Consider the following 17,531-nt stretch of genomic DNA (forward strand, 5'->3'; position numbering starts at 1 on the left):
TTAATTGGGGGGGCATCGTTCGCCCTGGATATCTGGTGAGGTTCGCACGCCACTGCACAGTTCCCAGTGTGACAACGGTTGCTTTATAGGTTTGTTAGAACTTATTCTAAGGCAGAGTTATCTCCGTTATTGTTTTATCAGGGGAACTAAAACTCGAATGATCTGAATTGTTGCAAAACACATCAAAAACATAATGAATATAGTTGCATCTTATTAAATAGTTTTATCATATAAACATTAAGGCCATATTCCCTCCTTTTTCAAATGTTTTCAGGAAAAGTAGTTTGTGCGCCCCCCCCCCCCCCCCAAAAAAAAAAAAAAAACAGGTAATATATGTCGACTGTCTTTTTTTTTTTTCTTCTTCTTCTTCTTCTTCTTGTTCTTCCTCAGTGGACATACTTATTATTACACCTCTTTGAATTTTAACTTCTCCTGAATGCCATGTACTGTATAGTTACGGTTGTAAGAGATGATGGAGACATATGGTTCAAGAAAGGAAGCACGCATCATTTTTCATCCACCTGAACACACGGCAAGGAATCGCGGAAGTCATGGGAAAAGCTTTTGGAATTGCGGTAGTTGGTGTTAATCCGGAAACGGAATATATTGACTTCAAAATAACATCACATCTGATTTATAACGCGGTGAGATCATATATTTCTATAAAATTAGTAGATCTTGGATATTTTAAAGATTCATTCTACAGCGTGAAAAGGCATGTGTACGGAACATGTGTACCAATAAAGAACCGTGCACTGCTTATTTAAATACGAAGTTTATTTTGAAAGATCGTACAAGGAAATAAGTCACCTCTTGTATTCATTTATGGTACTTCACGACTCGAGGACACCGCGGATACTAGTGTCAAGCAATGATCTTACGGATGTGTACGAGTTTTGTTGTGTTTTATTTTTGGTCATAAGTCTACGTATCGTTGAGTATGTTGTTTTTCATTTCAGCAATAACCTACCACACAAGTCGACTGTCATGCTTATTTATTTAGCTTTTTAGCTTGACAGAATCTCCCTCGGCTAACTCAGCGCTATCTAAAGGTTAGCCACCGGCTTGCAATATCTGAGTGACCTGTCTCATTAGCCAAGGTAGTATCAAAACAAGTTGGGTTTTTTTGTTGTTTACCCCAAAATTTTCACGTCTGTTTTTCCTTATTCAAAAGTGACGTTATGTGTCGTTAGTGATACTGACTTGAATACACTTTTGGGGTGGGTAAATACACCTGCAAATATATTTTTCGTACAACCAGCGCTAGACTGAGTTAGTGCTGCCGATATGCTGTATTTTTTTTTATGCATAGTTTGAGTCCACTTTGTTATGGACCTTTGAATCGATGGTTTCAATTGAGAATTAAACTGACTCTGTTTTAATCTATTTTTCTATTGCTTACTCATTGTCTCACACCATACATGCATACATGCATACATGCATACATACATACATGCATGCATGCATGCATACATTACATTACATGCATACATGACATACACACACAGCCATGTCTCCATCAATCCCACTGCAGGAGATGATCCGGGCCATTAGGTCAGCCAGGACTCAGTGTGAGGAGCGGGGTGTCATCCAGAGGGAGTGCGCTGCCATCCGGGCACAATTCAGACAATCTGACAACGATGGTCGATCTCACAACCTGGCCAAGCTTCTCTATGTCCACATGCTTGGCTACCCCGCACACTTTGGTCAGGTGAGAAGATCTGGGATTTGAGTGTGACGAGAAACCATAATGGCAGTTGCCAGATGGTGCATTTGAGTCACTTCACCGTGGAAATGCTTTCCCTGGAAGTGTAGAAGTTTGAAATACTTGATGAACCAAATGGAATGGGTGATATGTCAGTCAAATGTAAAAATGCATTGCATACTCCAAGTACAAATGTAGCCAAGTGAATAAGAAATCCGTCTGCTCATGTACATTCAAAAGTCTTGTGATTTTTAACTATAACTGAATTACACTTATCAGTTTAGTGTGCAAATCCGTGTATGTGGCTCATGCTGCAGACACATCGGAAAACACAATTACCCCCTCCACAGGTCGAGTAGTTTATTTTATTTTTTTTAATATATAAAGTCAGTTTTCCATAATACGTCCGCTTTAATCGTTTAATTCGTCAATCATCAATGTTAAATCCCTTCAATTGGACTCTGCAGTGCACAACCCATGTCAAAGCCTACTATCTAGTCAGACCCGCTAAGTGGGCCACTGAGTCCGCTCTGATTCCAGCATGGCTGTTTTGAAGCTGTGCCTGATTTACACTCGGACTATGCAAAGAGATGAGAATTCCCTTTCAGGCACTTCTATTGAGCAGAGTTGTTATTCTTCCCGTTAGATGGAGTGTGTTCGGATGATAGCTAGCCCTCGCTACAGTGAAAAGCGTGTAGGATACCTTGGAGCCATGATGCTGCTGGATGAGAAGCAGGATGCCAGTTTGCTCATCACAAATTCCATAAAGAAGTAAGGAGGCCAGTCCAATCACATACTGTAGTTCATTCAGGAAGGGAAAAATAACATTGCGAGAATCAATTAGATGTTTGTGTTTACAATACGTCTCAAATAAGATTAAATTCAGTAGCTACAATTATGATGTATTATGTGTCGAAACATTTTTTTTTTTTAGCATTAGCTTACGCATATGTCTGGTTGGTGAGTTACATTTTTAACCTTTTGTAACAAATATACTCCAGAGATATTATAGGAGATAAAATTTGGTTAAACAGGTTTGAGAAATCCTTTCATCATATGATACAGCAGTTATGTGCTTGCCTTTCAGTGACCTGTCTCACAGTAGCCAGTATGTGCAGTCTCTGGCTTTATGCACACTCGCCTGTATTGGCTCAGCTGAGATGTGCAAAGATCTTGCTCCGGAGATTGACAGACTGCTTCGGGCCTCTAATTCTTATATTAAGAAGAAGGTAAAGATCTTCTCATTATTTATCCCTATCACAGTTAAAAAATATATATTCTTGTCATTTCCATTATATAGTGAAACCTGGAAGTCAAAACACAATCAAGGAGTGTGTTAGTGAACTTTAGAAGTAATATTCCCCATTAAAAATTATTTAAATCAAATTAATCTTTTCAAAGGTTGAATTTTTGTAATCGTAAAACTACACAAGACTAGACTAAAACCCACATTAATAAACAACAACTGGGACTAAAGCAGTTACAGTATACATTTTCGTCGACTAATGAAGTTGAGACAAAAATGTATTGCACTTAATAAAAACTGGACTAAAACCTATGGAAATTTTAGTTCATGAACAAAAACGAGACAAATATTTTCTGATTTTTTTTTTTAGAAATCTTGTCTCTGCTAATCTGATCTGCTGGTAGCTAACGATTCACTGTGAAAAGTTTAACAAAAAAAATAAAATTATAGCTATAATTTATTAATCCACGGCTATAACGTTTCAACAATAATGTTATTCTGACCGCTTACTAATGCTGGCTAATTTACTAGTTCTTAGCATGGATAGTAGCCACTGTATGCGTACGTGAGTGAGTGAGGAAAAAAAAATTGTGTGTGACGATGTTTTTCATCAAAGAGATGAAATTTATATGAAACAGTTTTAAAAATTTACAGTGGTAAAATGATTGTCTTGACTAAAACTAGACTAAAAAGTTGACAGTTTTTGTTGACTAAAACTAGACTAATAAAATTATGTTTTCTTGTACTAAAATAAAGACTAAAATGCTTGATTTATAGTCAACTAAAAATTGACTAAATTAAAACAGGATGAAGTTGACTGTTAGAAAAACTAACAAGCGTGACTGAAATTGGACTAAAACTGAGATTCAATTTTAAAATGGTGGATAAAATTAATACTAGTTACATTTTAGCATAGTTCCTTACGCAAATGTGCAAAATGAAAGCATACAAGTAACAGAAATAAAATGGGCATGAAATGGTGTAAACATTTCTTATCAATGAATATATGCGGCCAAAATAGTTGTGGTTTTCGGTGTTGTGTTATCACAATACTTTACTGCAAAAGTTTAATTTTGAATACAAAAAATGTCAACACAGCAACCTGATGCGCCAACCACATATTAGAATTTGTAAACAGCCACGACCAAATATTTGCTGTTGTGGCATGCACCGAATGGGAGAAGCCAAATGCTAATGCTTAATATGGTTGTAACATTAATTACATTTACCCCCAGGCTGCGCTGTGCGCCATCCACATCATTCGAAAGGTTCCAGATCTCGGGGAGCTCTTTGCCCCTACAGCTCGCTCCCTCCTGGCAGAGAAACACCACGGTCAGTTTACCGTCAACATCCGTCTGAGACGAACATTTATCAGGTTGTTTGTGTTCAAGGTTTTTGGCTCTATTTGTCGTCAAGGTGTGCTCCATGGGGCTGTAGTGCTCATCACTGTGCTGTGTGAGTGTAATCCGGAGACTCTGGAGCGCTTCAGAAAGGTACAAAGAAGACACACGCAAACACACGTCTTGGGCTGAAGTAGTTCAGTTAAGGTAATAACCAAAAGCCGTGAAAAATCAATAATTTGCCCACTGCCCTGCAGCGTTGTGCATTCCCATTTACATAGTGAAATACTCTCAAAACATCTTCAGGGGCTTGCTTGAACGCACCTCTTCTTCATGGTGCATGCCATTTTAGCATGTCTACTTTGTGTCTGTGTGTATTGCAGGCGGTCCCAGATCTGGTTCGCATTATGAAAAGCTTGGTAACATCCGGTTACTCTCCAGAGCATGACGTGGCAGGAATCAGTGATCCTTTCCTACAGGTTTGTCTACACTCTATTACAGCTAATTCTGCACACCCTAGCAACACGGCTCAGTACAACTGAACTTGACAAATTAATTTCAGCGACTCACACCTGCATACAGGCAACATATTGCTGCAATGGCAAAACTGTGACACCTGATTTGAGACGCGTTAGGTCGCATCAACTAGTGTACAGCAGGCCTAAAACGCTTAACCTGAATCTCGGAAACGGTCACAGGCTGACCAGACAGACCACATAACCTTGTTGAATGCCTGATTTTCTATCTTTAATTGTTTCTAATTTGATCTCATTTGATCTTGGAGTGGAATGAAACTTTGCTTCTTTTTAACTATTTAGAACATACAATGGTGTATTAAGGCCGCACATATTTTTTTATTATGTTTTCTTTGAAAGAGAAAAAAATCAAATTTACAAGAATTAAACTAGGAAATTTGCATTCTGAGTTTCTGAGATTTTTTCTCACAAATCTGTGAGTTTATTTCTTGTAAATTTGTGACTTTTTTTTTCTCACAAATTTGCCACTTTTTAATGTCGCACATACTGTGTACGAGTTTTTTTTTTCTTGTAAATTTGAGTTTTTCCTCTGAATATTATCCCATCCATCCATCCATCCATCCATCCATCCATTTACTACCGCTTATCCAAGGTCGGGTCGCGGGGGCAGCAGCTTTTGGAGGGAAACCCAGACTTTCCTCTCCCCAGCCACTTCAACTAGCTCCTCCAGCGGGATCCCAAGGCGTTCCCAGGCCAGCCGAGAGACATAGTCTCTCCAGCGTGTCCTGGGTCGTCCCCGGGGCCTCCCGCCGGTGGGACATGCCCGGAACACCTCTCCAGGGAGGCGTCCAGGAGGCATCCGAACCAGATGCCTGAGCCACCTCAGCTGGCTCTTCTCTATGCGGAGGAGCAGCGGCTCGACTCTGATTCCCTCCCGGATGACCGAGCTTCTCACCCTATCTCTAAGGGAGAGCCCGGACACCCTGCAGAGGAAACTCATTTCGGCCGCTTGTAGCCGGGGCTTATTATCCCTCTATGAAAAATGAAATATGCATGGCCCTAATACGCCGTTGTAAGAGCATACATCCCAATATGATAAAATTTTAGAGCTCCAACTATATATGTTGAAATTTTCTGTGAAGATTTCAGCTTCTGACCATTTACAGTGTTCCCTCATTTTCCGCTGCGGTTAGGGTCCAAAAAAATACCCGCAATAAATGAAATTTGCGAAGTAGTTAGCTTTATGTTTTACATTTAATAGAAATGTTTTAAGGCTCTAGAACACCTCACCACACAGTTCATACACTTTTCTCTTTGAGGCATTTACATTGTCTCAAATGTCTCTCTTGTTTAAACATTCTCAATGTTGAAACAGTCAAAAATTTTATAAAATAGGTACATTAGTAGGGCAGCACGGTGAGTGAGTGGTTAGCACGTCCGCCTCCCAGTTCTGAGGACTTGGGTTCAAGTCCAGGCTCCGAGTTTGCATGTTCTCCCTCTGCCTGCGTGGGTCTTCTCCGGGTAATCTGGTCTCCTCCCACATTCCAAAGACAGGCATGGCAGGTTAATTGGGTGCTCCAAATTGTCCTTAGGTGTGCTTGTGAGTGTGGATGGTTGTTCGTCTCTGTGTGCCCTGCGACTGGCTGGCAACCATTCCAGGTTGTAACCCACCTACTGCCCAAAGCCAGCTGAGATAGGCTCCAGCACCCCCCGCAAACCTTGTGAGGAATAAGCCGTCAAGAAAATGGATGGATGGAAGGGTACATTACTATAAGAAAATGCATGCAAAATTGCACTAAAAAAAATCTGTGAAACAGCGTTACCATGAAAAGTGAACCGTGTTGTAGCGAGGGAACACTTTATACACCAAAAAATGGTACAGCCTGCATCACAACAATAATAAAAAACAAATACTGTATATAAAATATAAAGTGTGGAGATGTTAAATGCAAACAAACCACTGCGATTTAAAAGCAAGCATTTCCCATTCACAGGTGCGCATCTTGAGATTGCTGAGAATCCTCGGTCGCAACAGCGAGTCAGCTAGCGACACCATGAATGATCTACTAGCTCAGGTTCCATTTATGCTTACAGCACATGTATCCTTATCTGTTTAACTTTTATTATTTACACCAGGTAATATAATGGATGACTTTGTGTGTGTATGCTGCTGTATAGGTAGCTACCAACACAGACAGCACGAAGACAGTGGGCAATGCTGTGCTTTATGAGACTGTTCTCACCGTGTTGGACATCAAGTCAGAAAGTGGCCTCAGGGTGAGAGACACTTTGACAATACTTACTGGTTGCTGTTATATTTTTGAAGAAAGATAAATTCATAAATGCTCACGTCTTCAGATCCTGGCTGTGAACATCCTGGGCCGCTTCCTCCTGAATAACGACAGGAACATTCGGTCAGTGCAGCTGAACCGCATTCCACCCCAAATTCCTCTTCCTTCGTCTCATCTTCCCCCATTCTCTGCTTCTTCCTCTGTACGTTTTGGTTCCTCAAAGCCACTGGCAACTTCATGACAGCTTGTCATCAGTCTGAGCGATCTCATCGCCTTGCCCTGCTATATTATCTCTGGAGCCACACTAGAAGGTCACTTTCTATCTGCTAGGCAGGGTGAAGGCTCATCAATTGTTCCTCTGGGGTTTGTTATAGTCATATTTTTTCTCAGCTCTTATCTTTAAGGGACATGAGGTCACTTTACAGGCTCGTCTGGTAAAAACCTGCAGGGCCTTTGTGACGAGGATGCTATTTTTGTTTTTGTTTTCTTAAGTGTGTGAGTGACAGCTGATGTATTAAGGCAGGGGTGACAAACATAAGGCCCACGGGCCGGATCAGGCCCGCAAAAGGGGTTTCATCCGGCCCGTGAGATGATTTTGTAAAGTAATATATTTTCCTCCATGCGGCCCCTGAGTTAATGAGTTTGACACCCCTGTATTAAGGTGTCAAGTTTGGGGATCAACATTGTTTTGTCGAAATTAAAGAAGATAGATAAATACTTTATTAATCCATGAGGGAAATTCATTAGATTACTTTTTGCTACACAAACATTGCCTTAAAGGAACACTTTACTTATTGATCCATTTTTAGCAGCAAAAAGTTGCTACTTTTTCAATAATTAATTTGGTGACGTGATTATTTTTTTATGTACATTTAATAACTTTTAAACCGATGTTAAAATGAATCGAACGCCGGCATGTTTGTTACACGTGACTAAATAACCCGGATGTTTACGTCACTAGTGTGTAAACGCTACACTATGGAAGCACTATGCAACGCAGCCGTGCATCTAGCGTCAAACCCGGAAGGATTAAACCTTATCGCTTCGATCCAACACGACAAAATAACCCTACCGAAGGAAAGTCTGCCTTGGATGTGAAAGTTGTGGCGCCAGATGGTCTTTTCGGGCACAAAATAAACTTTAACGAACGAGTGAATCAGGCGGGGGGGTGGTGCGGGAGCTGCACAGGAATGGACAATCCGCTAATGAATGTGTGCTGGCTGGAAATGAAAGAACTCGAGGATCGGTTCCTTGCGGACAATCTCAACTGCCAATATCCAACAGGTAACGTGACACACAGCACGAGCAATGCAAAACGTGTGGAACTGACGAACTATTTCAGGAAAAAGAAAAAATAGTAAAATTAAATGTATCATCGTTACAGCGCCCAACCTCCCCTAGCTGTTTTTTTTCTTTTCTTTTTTTGCGTAGCGTCCCGATGATGTAAACGAAAGGTTGCAAGAAGGTTGTGTATTAACCGTGTTTATTTATAGACAGAATGAAGTAAGGAAATGCGAGACGCCGTTACCTAGGCTGGTTACCACAGGAAGAACAGCGGGACAGAACACAAATGTAGTACGTCGCACACGACACATGATAATGACACTAATCCACATTCTATAAATTTTTTGGTAAAATAAGATTATGAACATGGTCAATTTGTGAAGTATAAACAACTTACGAGCTAATAAAACATAACGTCCTCGTCCCCGTACTTGACGATGTTCACACTCAAATGAATTATGAAATAAAACAGTCCGTGCAGTATAATAACGAAACATGCCTACCTTTCGCTTTAAATTTGCTTCGCTTCTCCGAGATCTTTCAGTGGCCGTAGGTAGGGACTCGATTTGTGCCGGCTGTTGGTGACAGTGAAGGCTCCGTGTTGCTAGCAGTTGCGGAAATAGCCGCCAGAGATCCTCCATCGGCTGGATTATTTCCCACGTCTGGTTCTTTAAAGATACTCGGTACTGCGTTGGGCTTTAGTATTAGGCGTGTGGCGTACCCCATCTCAAATTGTAACATATTTTCGAAGTCCTCATGCCTGAAATGTTCGCTGCACACACGCGCCTGCTTGTCCTTGCCGGGAGGTTGACAGCACTTAGCAAACAAACCATTGTCTACTCAAGTGTTTTTTTTTTTGTTTTTTGTTTTTTTAAGGGGGGTCTCGCGGGTTTTTCCTTGCCGACGCCTTGCAAAATTTTGCAATACACAAAGGCATAAGTGACAGTTTGTGTCCTCCTCGTTGTTATGTCTGCGTGAACTACTGTTCGCCAAGAGAGTATACACACTAGTGACGTCACCACTCGGGGGCGTTCCAACACGGAAGTACTTCTATGTTGAAGAAAAGTTAAATAAATCAATATAAGGGTGTATTCTTCAGCTCTTATGCATTTTTCGTAGCTAAACTAACTATTTACTGCCGATCAAGCCATACATGTAAAATTAAAGGAGCCTTCCTTTAATTTTTTGTGGGGTTAAACTATCAAAATCCAATTGTGTGGAATAGGTTGGCACAAAAAAAATAATAATAATTTTTAAGCACATCAATTAGTTGCAATTGTCCTCATTTGGGTCACGGATGAGCTGGAGCTTTTCCCAGGAAGGTTTAGACTACAGACTTCTATTCAGCTAACATGTATATTTTTGGTGTGGGGAGGGTTCCGACCTACCCTGAGAGAAAAAAAAATGGAAGCAGGGGCAGAAGATGCAAACTCTGCACACGAATCTGAGATTCTAATCCTGAATCTCAGAACTCTGCAGCAGGCATGCTGGCCGCAACTTTTCAGTTATTTACGATTTTTCAGTTATTTACGTCCACCTTATTTTTTGTGTTTTTGTGTAGTTACATTGCCATGACCTCCCTGCAAAAGATTGTTGGGACCGACAACATTGCAGTGCAGCGTCACAGAGGAACCATCGTGGACTGCTTGAAGGACCCGGATGCTTCTGTCAAACGGTAACTTTCTCACCTGCACATCTTTTCATTCCATTTCACTTCTGTCTCAAACACGATTTAATATCCCGAACCTTTCATCTGTTCAGCCGCGCGTTAGACCTCTCCTTAGCGTTGGTGTCCGCCAGCAACATCCGCTCCATGATGAAGGAGTTGCTCGTCTTCCTCTCCAACTGCCCCCCTGAACTCAGGGCTGAAGCTACCAGCGGAATATTCCATGCTGCAGAGAAGTGAGTGACTTCGGCATGCAAACGTTGTCAAATGCATGTGATAGGTTCACACTGGCAACGTGACCGCATCGCCACAGTTTCACTCTGTCACTTCTGCGCGCGTGTACACGGCCGCGAGAACCCAGATGGATTTCTCTGTGCGTTTCTGACTTTCTTAAAGCACCATTGTGTGTGTTTGTGCGTCTGTCAGGTACGCACCCTCCCAGCGTTGGCACATTGACACCATCCTGCATGTCCTCACCACGGTAAATACTGACACAACGTCACACGTGATGCCTTTCACCAATTCGATTTGTGTGTTTGCAGTATGTGTCACACAAGGCTTTAGTTAGCAGTTATGATTATCAATAAATCTGACAAAATAAGGCAGTGAATCCTTTACTTATTGCTGATTCTGCGTAAATGAGCTTACATTTGATCTACTCTTGCAATAATATTACATAAGCCATCTCCTATTTCGAGACGGTCTTTCCACTCTCTCACTCCACTTTCAAACCATATATTCACTTTTTTTTCTCAGAAGAGTGCTTTAACAAAAAGGTTAACTTCTTTAATGTGATGGCAAGTCAACTGTGGAGCAAGTTCAATTCTTGCATCAGTAGTCGTGTTGATAGGCTCCGGTTTGCTCCCCTATTCCTGCATATGTAGGCAGGAGGTGATGTAAGAGACGAAACTGTCCCCAACCTGATCCTGCTCATCACCAACGCTTCCGAGCTTCACTGTTACACCGTCCACAAGCTTTACCGAGCGCTGCTCACTGACATCTCTCAGGTGTGTGTGTGTGTTTCTGCAGTTCGTTACTTCTGTATTTATTAGCCCTTCAATTGTGCAATCTGTTTGCATAATGCGTAGGTTGTAAAACAAACTATAAAATGATCTCAGTTAGTACTTATTACTATTACTAATAGAGTAGTGCTTTTTCTTAAATCAAAATATAATTATTCAGCGTATCTCCCCCTCTTAAAATCAAAATTGTCATGGAGTGAAGTAAGCCATTAAATGCCCTTTTTGGAAATAAGATGATGGCATGAAAAAGCTCCCTTGAACACAATTTATTGAGTGATGCAACCTTGTAGAAGACAAACAAAAACCCCTAAAATGATAAACTGCTGTCCAAAGTGAAACTTATTTCACCCAAATTGTGTAATCCAGTAAAGAATCTGAAAATGTAGTAATAATGAAGACGCAAATGGCTCAGGAGCCAAAAACCTCAAAAACGGACTCAATCATAGTATTTGGTATCTTTGTAAAGGTAGAATTTTATCAAGTTTTTATGGATGTCTGCAGCAACCGCTGGTTCAGGTGGCATGCTGGTGCATTGGAGAGTATGGAGACCTGCTACTCAGGGGAGAGTGTCAGGAGATGGAGCCCATTGAGGTAAATGGAGCACACCGTATTTATTTATTTATTTATTTATTTATTTTAGGGGTGTCAGGCAATTACAATTTTTAATCGTAATTAAATTGACTTAGCTCACGATTAATTGTAAATTTTATATCTATTCTAAATGTACAATAAAATATAATTTTTCTAAGTTTTTATACTCTTGTTAACATAAAAGTGGAAAAGATGTTAAACTAATACAAATATGTCTGCTTCTTTTACTCATTGATACAGTAATTTCATAATAATAAAATTGAGAAGATTAAAAAGATGTACTGTAAGAAAACGAGTGTGATATTGAGTTGAGGTCATTTTTTCTGCCACTAGATGGCATAATTGCATTTGTAAGAGTTGGTGAGGGCTCAGTGCATTTTTCTTTACATATTAAGAGATATCTAATCCTTAAAATAAAGTAACTTGTGAAATTCTGCACATTTTTAAAATTGTAAACTACAACTTGACCCCAGTCTCCACAAATATATGCATTATTATTAAATTTATCACTGCTAAATTTTGATGTGGCTGCGTTGCGACTGGAATTTCCCAGTACAGGTTTCCAAGTAAGGGGTGGTTATTAATTGCGTGTTTAAAAAAATGATTGGCTTTAAAGGAACTTTAAATTAATTCAAAGTGAACGCACTAATTTTGACATCCCTAATTTATTTATTTATTTTAATGAAAACTTTTTTTTTTAATTAACTCTGCTTAATAATCCCAATTAGGTGAGTGCGGACAGTGTGCTGGATGCCTTGGAAACCGTTCTCCAGTCTCACATGTCCACCCCAGCGACAAGGGGCTTTGCTCTCACTGCCACCATGAAACTGAGCACCCGCATCAATGAGAATGTCGAGTAAGGCACATTTGACATTTATTTGTTTGTCGCTTAGGGTCATTGTTAGCATTTATAACACATTGAAATATTGCCTTTCCATGTCCGTTTTTTTTTTTTTTTTTTTTTTAGTCGAATAAGAAGCATTGTAAGCATTTACGGCAGCTGTATAGATGTGGAGCTCCAGCAGAGGGCAGTGGAGTACAACGCACTCTTCAAGAAATATGACCACATGAGGTGTGTGAGGATCTTAACGTTGGAGAGGACAAAAAAGTTGCAACCCAGGAGGACAAGCATCCTTCTGCTGGAATTGTTGAGATGTCCACTGCATCCACAGGGCAGCTGTGCTGGAGAGAATGCCCGTGATTGACCGGAACTCTCCGGGGCATACCAATGGGGACTCAATGGGGGATGTCATTAAAGAGATGGAGGTGGACAAAGGGAAGCAGAAACTGTCACAGCAGCCTGCTAACCAGGTATACAACGTGATTGGATTTTATTTATGTAAAGCATCTCTCCTGACTGAACTTGATTTCATCTTTGTTCTGCTAAATCAATGGAAATGAAACTTGGCTAACCAGTTTCTATCTTGATGAGTCAGAACTTGAGAATTTTGTCTGACAACATGGCTGCCCTTGATTTATATCAGTCTGTAAAAGGAGTGCGAGTTCCATCACAGTTTACTTCCTGTTTTATATTCTTAGGAATGTGGGTTTGGGATGAATAATGATGTATTGACTTTACCTTCCTGTCGGTTTGTTTTCGTCAGGTATGTGATCTTTTGGACCTGCTTGGGGACTCCAAGGAGTCCGATCAGGGTGGCACCGTACCCGTCCAGCCCATAAACACAGCCAAGCCTGTTGGAGGGGACCTTCTGGATCTGTTGGGAGGCTTTGAGCCCACACTCCCGGCACCAGGTTTGAGTCTTGGGGTTCCAGGTTTCCGACACCAAGAAATTGAGAATATTATTATTAAAATGTTAAAGGCACCTTGGCAAGTCAGAAATCAGCTTGTTTTGTGTAGTTTAATTGAATTTCTCCTTATTATATTGTATACATGGGGGGCATGTCAACAAATTGGTATCAAGAGACTGACGTGTGGTGCAAGCACATTTTTTCAAATAATCACATCCTGTTTTGTTTGGGTTTGTACTGCATAATTATCCATGTTGCTTTTGTTTCATAGCCCCGGCAGTGACAGTGTACGAGAAGAACGGCGTAACTTTGACGCTCAGCTATGAGAAACAGTCGGACGCCGACGTGACGGTAACCCTGAAAGGCTGCAACTCCTCCGACTCAGACGTCACAAGCTTCACTCTCCAGGCCGCTGTGCCCAAGGTTTGTTTTGTCATTTCACCTTATCGTCGGAGGAACTGAGCACTTGAGACTTATTACTTTTATTATGAATCCTAATTTTACCCAAAAATGGGAACTTTCAAAATGATGAGCAAACAGTTGCTTCAAGTTGTGGTTTACAGCCTCATGTAGGTGCAAATATTTTGTTGCTGTGCACTAGTACAAGATGAATTTTGTGAGAGTGTTTCAATATACATGCATTGTCTGTGTGTTAGGTGTCCACATGTTTGTTTGGTTTCAGAGTTTCCACTTACACATGAAGGCACCCAGCGGAGACACTCTTCCGGCAAGAGGATTAGCTCATGTGACTCAGGTGGTACTTCTCAACAATCCAAACAAGGTGAGACCCATTATTATCGTTCTGGTTCTAATAGTAGATATTCTGGAGATGAACCATAGAGGAAATATGGCACTCAAGTGTGATCTCACCCACTCCCTCCAGGTCAATCTGAAGATGAGGATACGGATATCGTACTCAAGTCAAGGATCTTGCATTCAGGACACAGTTCAGATTGATTCCTTTCCTGGGCTTTCCTGATGGGCAACTGTCAGTCAGACCATCAGACCTCCATACGACCATTCCTCAGATTCCTGATTTGTTTTTTTTACACTAATGTTGAACTTCGATAGAGAACACAACCTCATGATCTATTTGGTATTGCATTCTCTACTTTGGAATACAAAAAAAAAAAAAAAAAACACTCAAGTATTGCTGTTTTCCAATGTCAACTAGCTATTAAGTGTCACCCCTAGGTGTAATATTCAGGGTTTTGAATTCTGTAGTAATTTTTTTTTTGCCTTTTCTTTTGAAATAATGAATGTCTTGTAGCACACCATTTGCACCCCCTCCATCTTTTTTTAAGGAATTGGTAAACGGCTCATAGTCAGAGGTGGGTAATCCAGGTCCAGAAAGTAAAAACCCTGCCACAGTTTGGCTTTAGCCACAGGTGCATCTAATCAACCAGCAGGTAAACAAGTTACTTACCAATCGGTCAAGTAGAACCTCCTATGACTCGAGGCGAACTGTGGCAGGGTTTTTACTTTCTGGACCTGGATTACCCACCTCTGCTCATTACAAACAAATGAACCATCACGATACTAGCATATCAGACACTCACAGCTCCCCTCTTTTCCGTGCCTTTCTTTCTCATTTGCTAATTATATTGCAATCATCATTACAATTACTGTAAAAAGGCATAACATTTTGAACAATGTCCATTTGTTGATTATTTACAGTCACTTTTAATAATTTTTAAGGACTGTAATGTAGAATTGTTTTTCCATTATTTCATTTTAAAGACCAATGTACGTATATTTTTAAAAGAGGGCGTGAGTACATTCAGAAGTCCTCGAAATAACTGGAAACCCTTGGGTGTCCGCAGTGGTATTCTAAACGGATGTTCAAACTGTTGCAGAACTAAGAAAACTATTTCAAGTGTTTGGATTCACGTTCATTCTCTAATAAAGACGAGACCGTTTCAGCACCTTCAGCAACAATGTGTATTGGTAATCTCTTAATTTGACCAGTGTGTGCATTGGAGAAAGGTGCAAAACTCAACTTGAGCATTTATTCACAAGCAATAATTACCACAGCATTGTTAAAACTCTGCATGAGTGCCTGTATAAACAGGGCAACTCAGAAATCCAATGTGGGTTACAAAAACATTCACAAAGGAAACACACCTTTTTTCTTTTTCTTTTTTTTTTTTTTTTTTTTTTGTCTGTGAGGGGTGAGTTTGTTTTTTTATCGTAGCATGGTTAAATGAAATTGGGACACCTAAAGCATTGGCACACAGTTGGTATCGTGTTAAGCGCTGTTCATGATGATCCGAGTTGTACATCAGGTGTATGGTGCGATTCCCCTCCCCTGAGAGCCAACACCAGATGAAGCACAGAGCCTCCCTGGATTTTGTAGTCTGCAGCCGTCTTCTCATCGTTCCTGAAAATATAAGACTATGCTTTACTTGATTACAGATGAAGAAAAGGTTTTCTTTCTGTGAAGGCGCTCACATCTGTTTTCCACTGTAGATGAGTCTTTGTTGTTGAGGGGGTATGCCTTCCTTTTCTTCCACCCTTTCTTTAATTCGCTCCACCTAGAAAGCCAAGAAAAATGCTGATACATGTTTCTGTATCGTGAGTTTTAATGACGAGTTTTGAAATGGCATTACCTTGTCTGTGGGCTCAATGTCAATTTCTATTTCTTTTCCAGTCAGAGTCTGAAACCGAACGAACACATCAGACCTGGTATCACCCTTATGTAGCACAAGCTAAACTGGCATCTTTTTTTATGTACTGGAAATTCCGTTAACTATTTTTGTGCTTGTTACGTAGAGCGATTATCTCTTATTTTAACCCCATGACAACAGAACTGACCATTGCGTCCACACAATGAGAAGTTTCTCACTTTGCAGGTTACAAAGTATAGCATAAAGAACGTTACGTCAGATCAATAATGATGTGCCAATTGTAAATTACTTCACCTATGTAAGACGAAGCCACACAACAAACGTATTGTTTATAATACAGTGGAAGCTACACATAGATACAAAATGAAACGGTCATCTTATTTGAAAACATAGCTCCAAAGAGCAAACTTTCATGTTTTATGTAACATGAGAAACGTCTTACCTTCACTTTGATCAGCATTTTGAACGAGGAATATGACACAATTTTATATTATGTGAACATGTAATGAATAAAGCGATTGACTCGGTGTGACTATTTCTAAACTGGTCGCCGGGATGATTCAGGACTACTTCCTGTGTAACAAGCTAAACGTTCCGAAAGTCGAAAGTGACGTACAGATAATAAGTTCCACTTTTTGTGATTGGTTACGGTATCGCGTGATGATTAAACGTGACTTCACACTTTTGTAACTATTTACCACTTCAGGCCCATGTGATGTGTGGCTTACAAGAAGTAAGCTTGTGAGTGAGTGTATATATATATTTAAATAAAAAAATAAATAAATACAAAATAAATAAAAACTTGACCACTTCGGGCTCCAGGCGGGGGAGTGGAACCGTCACTTACCTTCGGTGCCGGTTGGCGTGGGTTCACGCCTCCGCCTGGGAGACCCATGTGGCTTACGTGAACTGAGCTTGTGTGAATGAGTGATGGAAAATATAAGTTATTGACCAGGGGCCACATATGACCCAATCAGAATATTTATTTAAAAAATATATAAGTAAAAAAAAAACAAAACAAAAAAAATCTTCTCCATTGGTATGACTGTAAAAAAAAAAAAACTGTTCGCTAAGTGCACGGCTGTTGTGTTTTGGCGAGTTTACGGCCGACACCGGTGCAAATTGGCAATAATTAATTGCCACGGTGATGAACTTACTCTCCCCCCGGCTTTGTTTCGTGTTTCTGAATTAAATTGAACTTCCTGAATCCGTCATAAAATGCAGAGGAATCGCCACTCTGTGGCGGCCCAGCCATAGCGACAGCGGGACTTGGTGTGAAACTCCAGCAGACACCGATGTGTATTGTGATGTGTATTGCGCAAGTCGGAAGGCAAACGCACGAGCGGAGCAACGCCGTAACCCCCCCGTGCGAGCCCGTCGCAGAAGCATACTGTACGTTTTTGTCGCATACACGTTATTTTTCATTGGGGGGAAAAAAAAGTTTAATTTATACTTTGTTTTGTGAATTTCTGTACTTTTTTAAAAACATTTTTATTCATGGATCAAGGATCATAAAAAAAATTCTATATAAAGT

General features: G+C 40.4%; 2 protein-coding genes across 4 annotated transcripts; one reads left to right on the plus strand and one right to left on the minus strand.

Moving 5' to 3' along the window:
* Positions 1–817: 817 nt before the first annotated feature.
* On the plus strand, positions 818–15,308 carry ap1g2 (adaptor related protein complex 1 subunit gamma 2). Of its 3 annotated transcripts, XM_077498024.1 has the most exons (23): positions 849–938; positions 1,012–1,100; positions 1,509–1,711; positions 2,352–2,476; positions 2,793–2,934; positions 4,187–4,283; positions 4,368–4,444; positions 4,675–4,770; positions 6,762–6,842; positions 6,946–7,044; positions 7,126–7,181; positions 9,904–10,017; positions 10,104–10,244; positions 10,435–10,489; positions 10,893–11,015; positions 11,532–11,621; positions 12,350–12,477; positions 12,589–12,693; positions 12,794–12,932; positions 13,226–13,373; positions 13,642–13,793; positions 14,053–14,151; positions 14,254–15,308. In XM_077498024.1, exons 3-23 carry the CDS (start codon positions 1,511–1,513, stop codon positions 14,347–14,349), a joined length of 2,364 nt encoding a protein of 787 aa, XP_077354150.1. In that variant the 5' UTR covers positions 849–938; positions 1,012–1,100; positions 1,509–1,510; the 3' UTR covers positions 14,350–15,308. The 3 variants fall into 3 exon arrangements, with proteins under 3 accessions (XP_077354144.1, XP_077354159.1, XP_077354150.1); XM_077498018.1 differs by having other exon boundaries at positions 818–1,052; XM_077498033.1 differs by lacking the exon at positions 1,012–1,100 and having other exon boundaries at positions 829–938.
* On the minus strand, positions 15,288–16,606 carry nedd8l (NEDD8 ubiquitin like modifier, like). Its single transcript, XM_077498046.1, has 4 exons — positions 16,440–16,606; positions 15,980–16,027; positions 15,822–15,904; positions 15,288–15,750 (listed from the first exon to the last, which is right to left on the minus strand). Exons 1-4 carry the CDS (start codon positions 16,455–16,457, stop codon positions 15,630–15,632), a joined length of 270 nt encoding a protein of 89 aa, XP_077354172.1. The 5' UTR covers positions 16,458–16,606; the 3' UTR covers positions 15,288–15,629.
* Positions 16,607–17,531: the final 925 nt, after the last annotated feature.

Source organism: Festucalex cinctus, chromosome 1 (assembly GCF_051991245.1).
Source record: "Festucalex cinctus isolate MCC-2025b chromosome 1, RoL_Fcin_1.0, whole genome shotgun sequence".
Classification (NCBI taxonomy): Eukaryota; Metazoa; Chordata; class Actinopteri; order Syngnathiformes; family Syngnathidae; genus Festucalex; species Festucalex cinctus.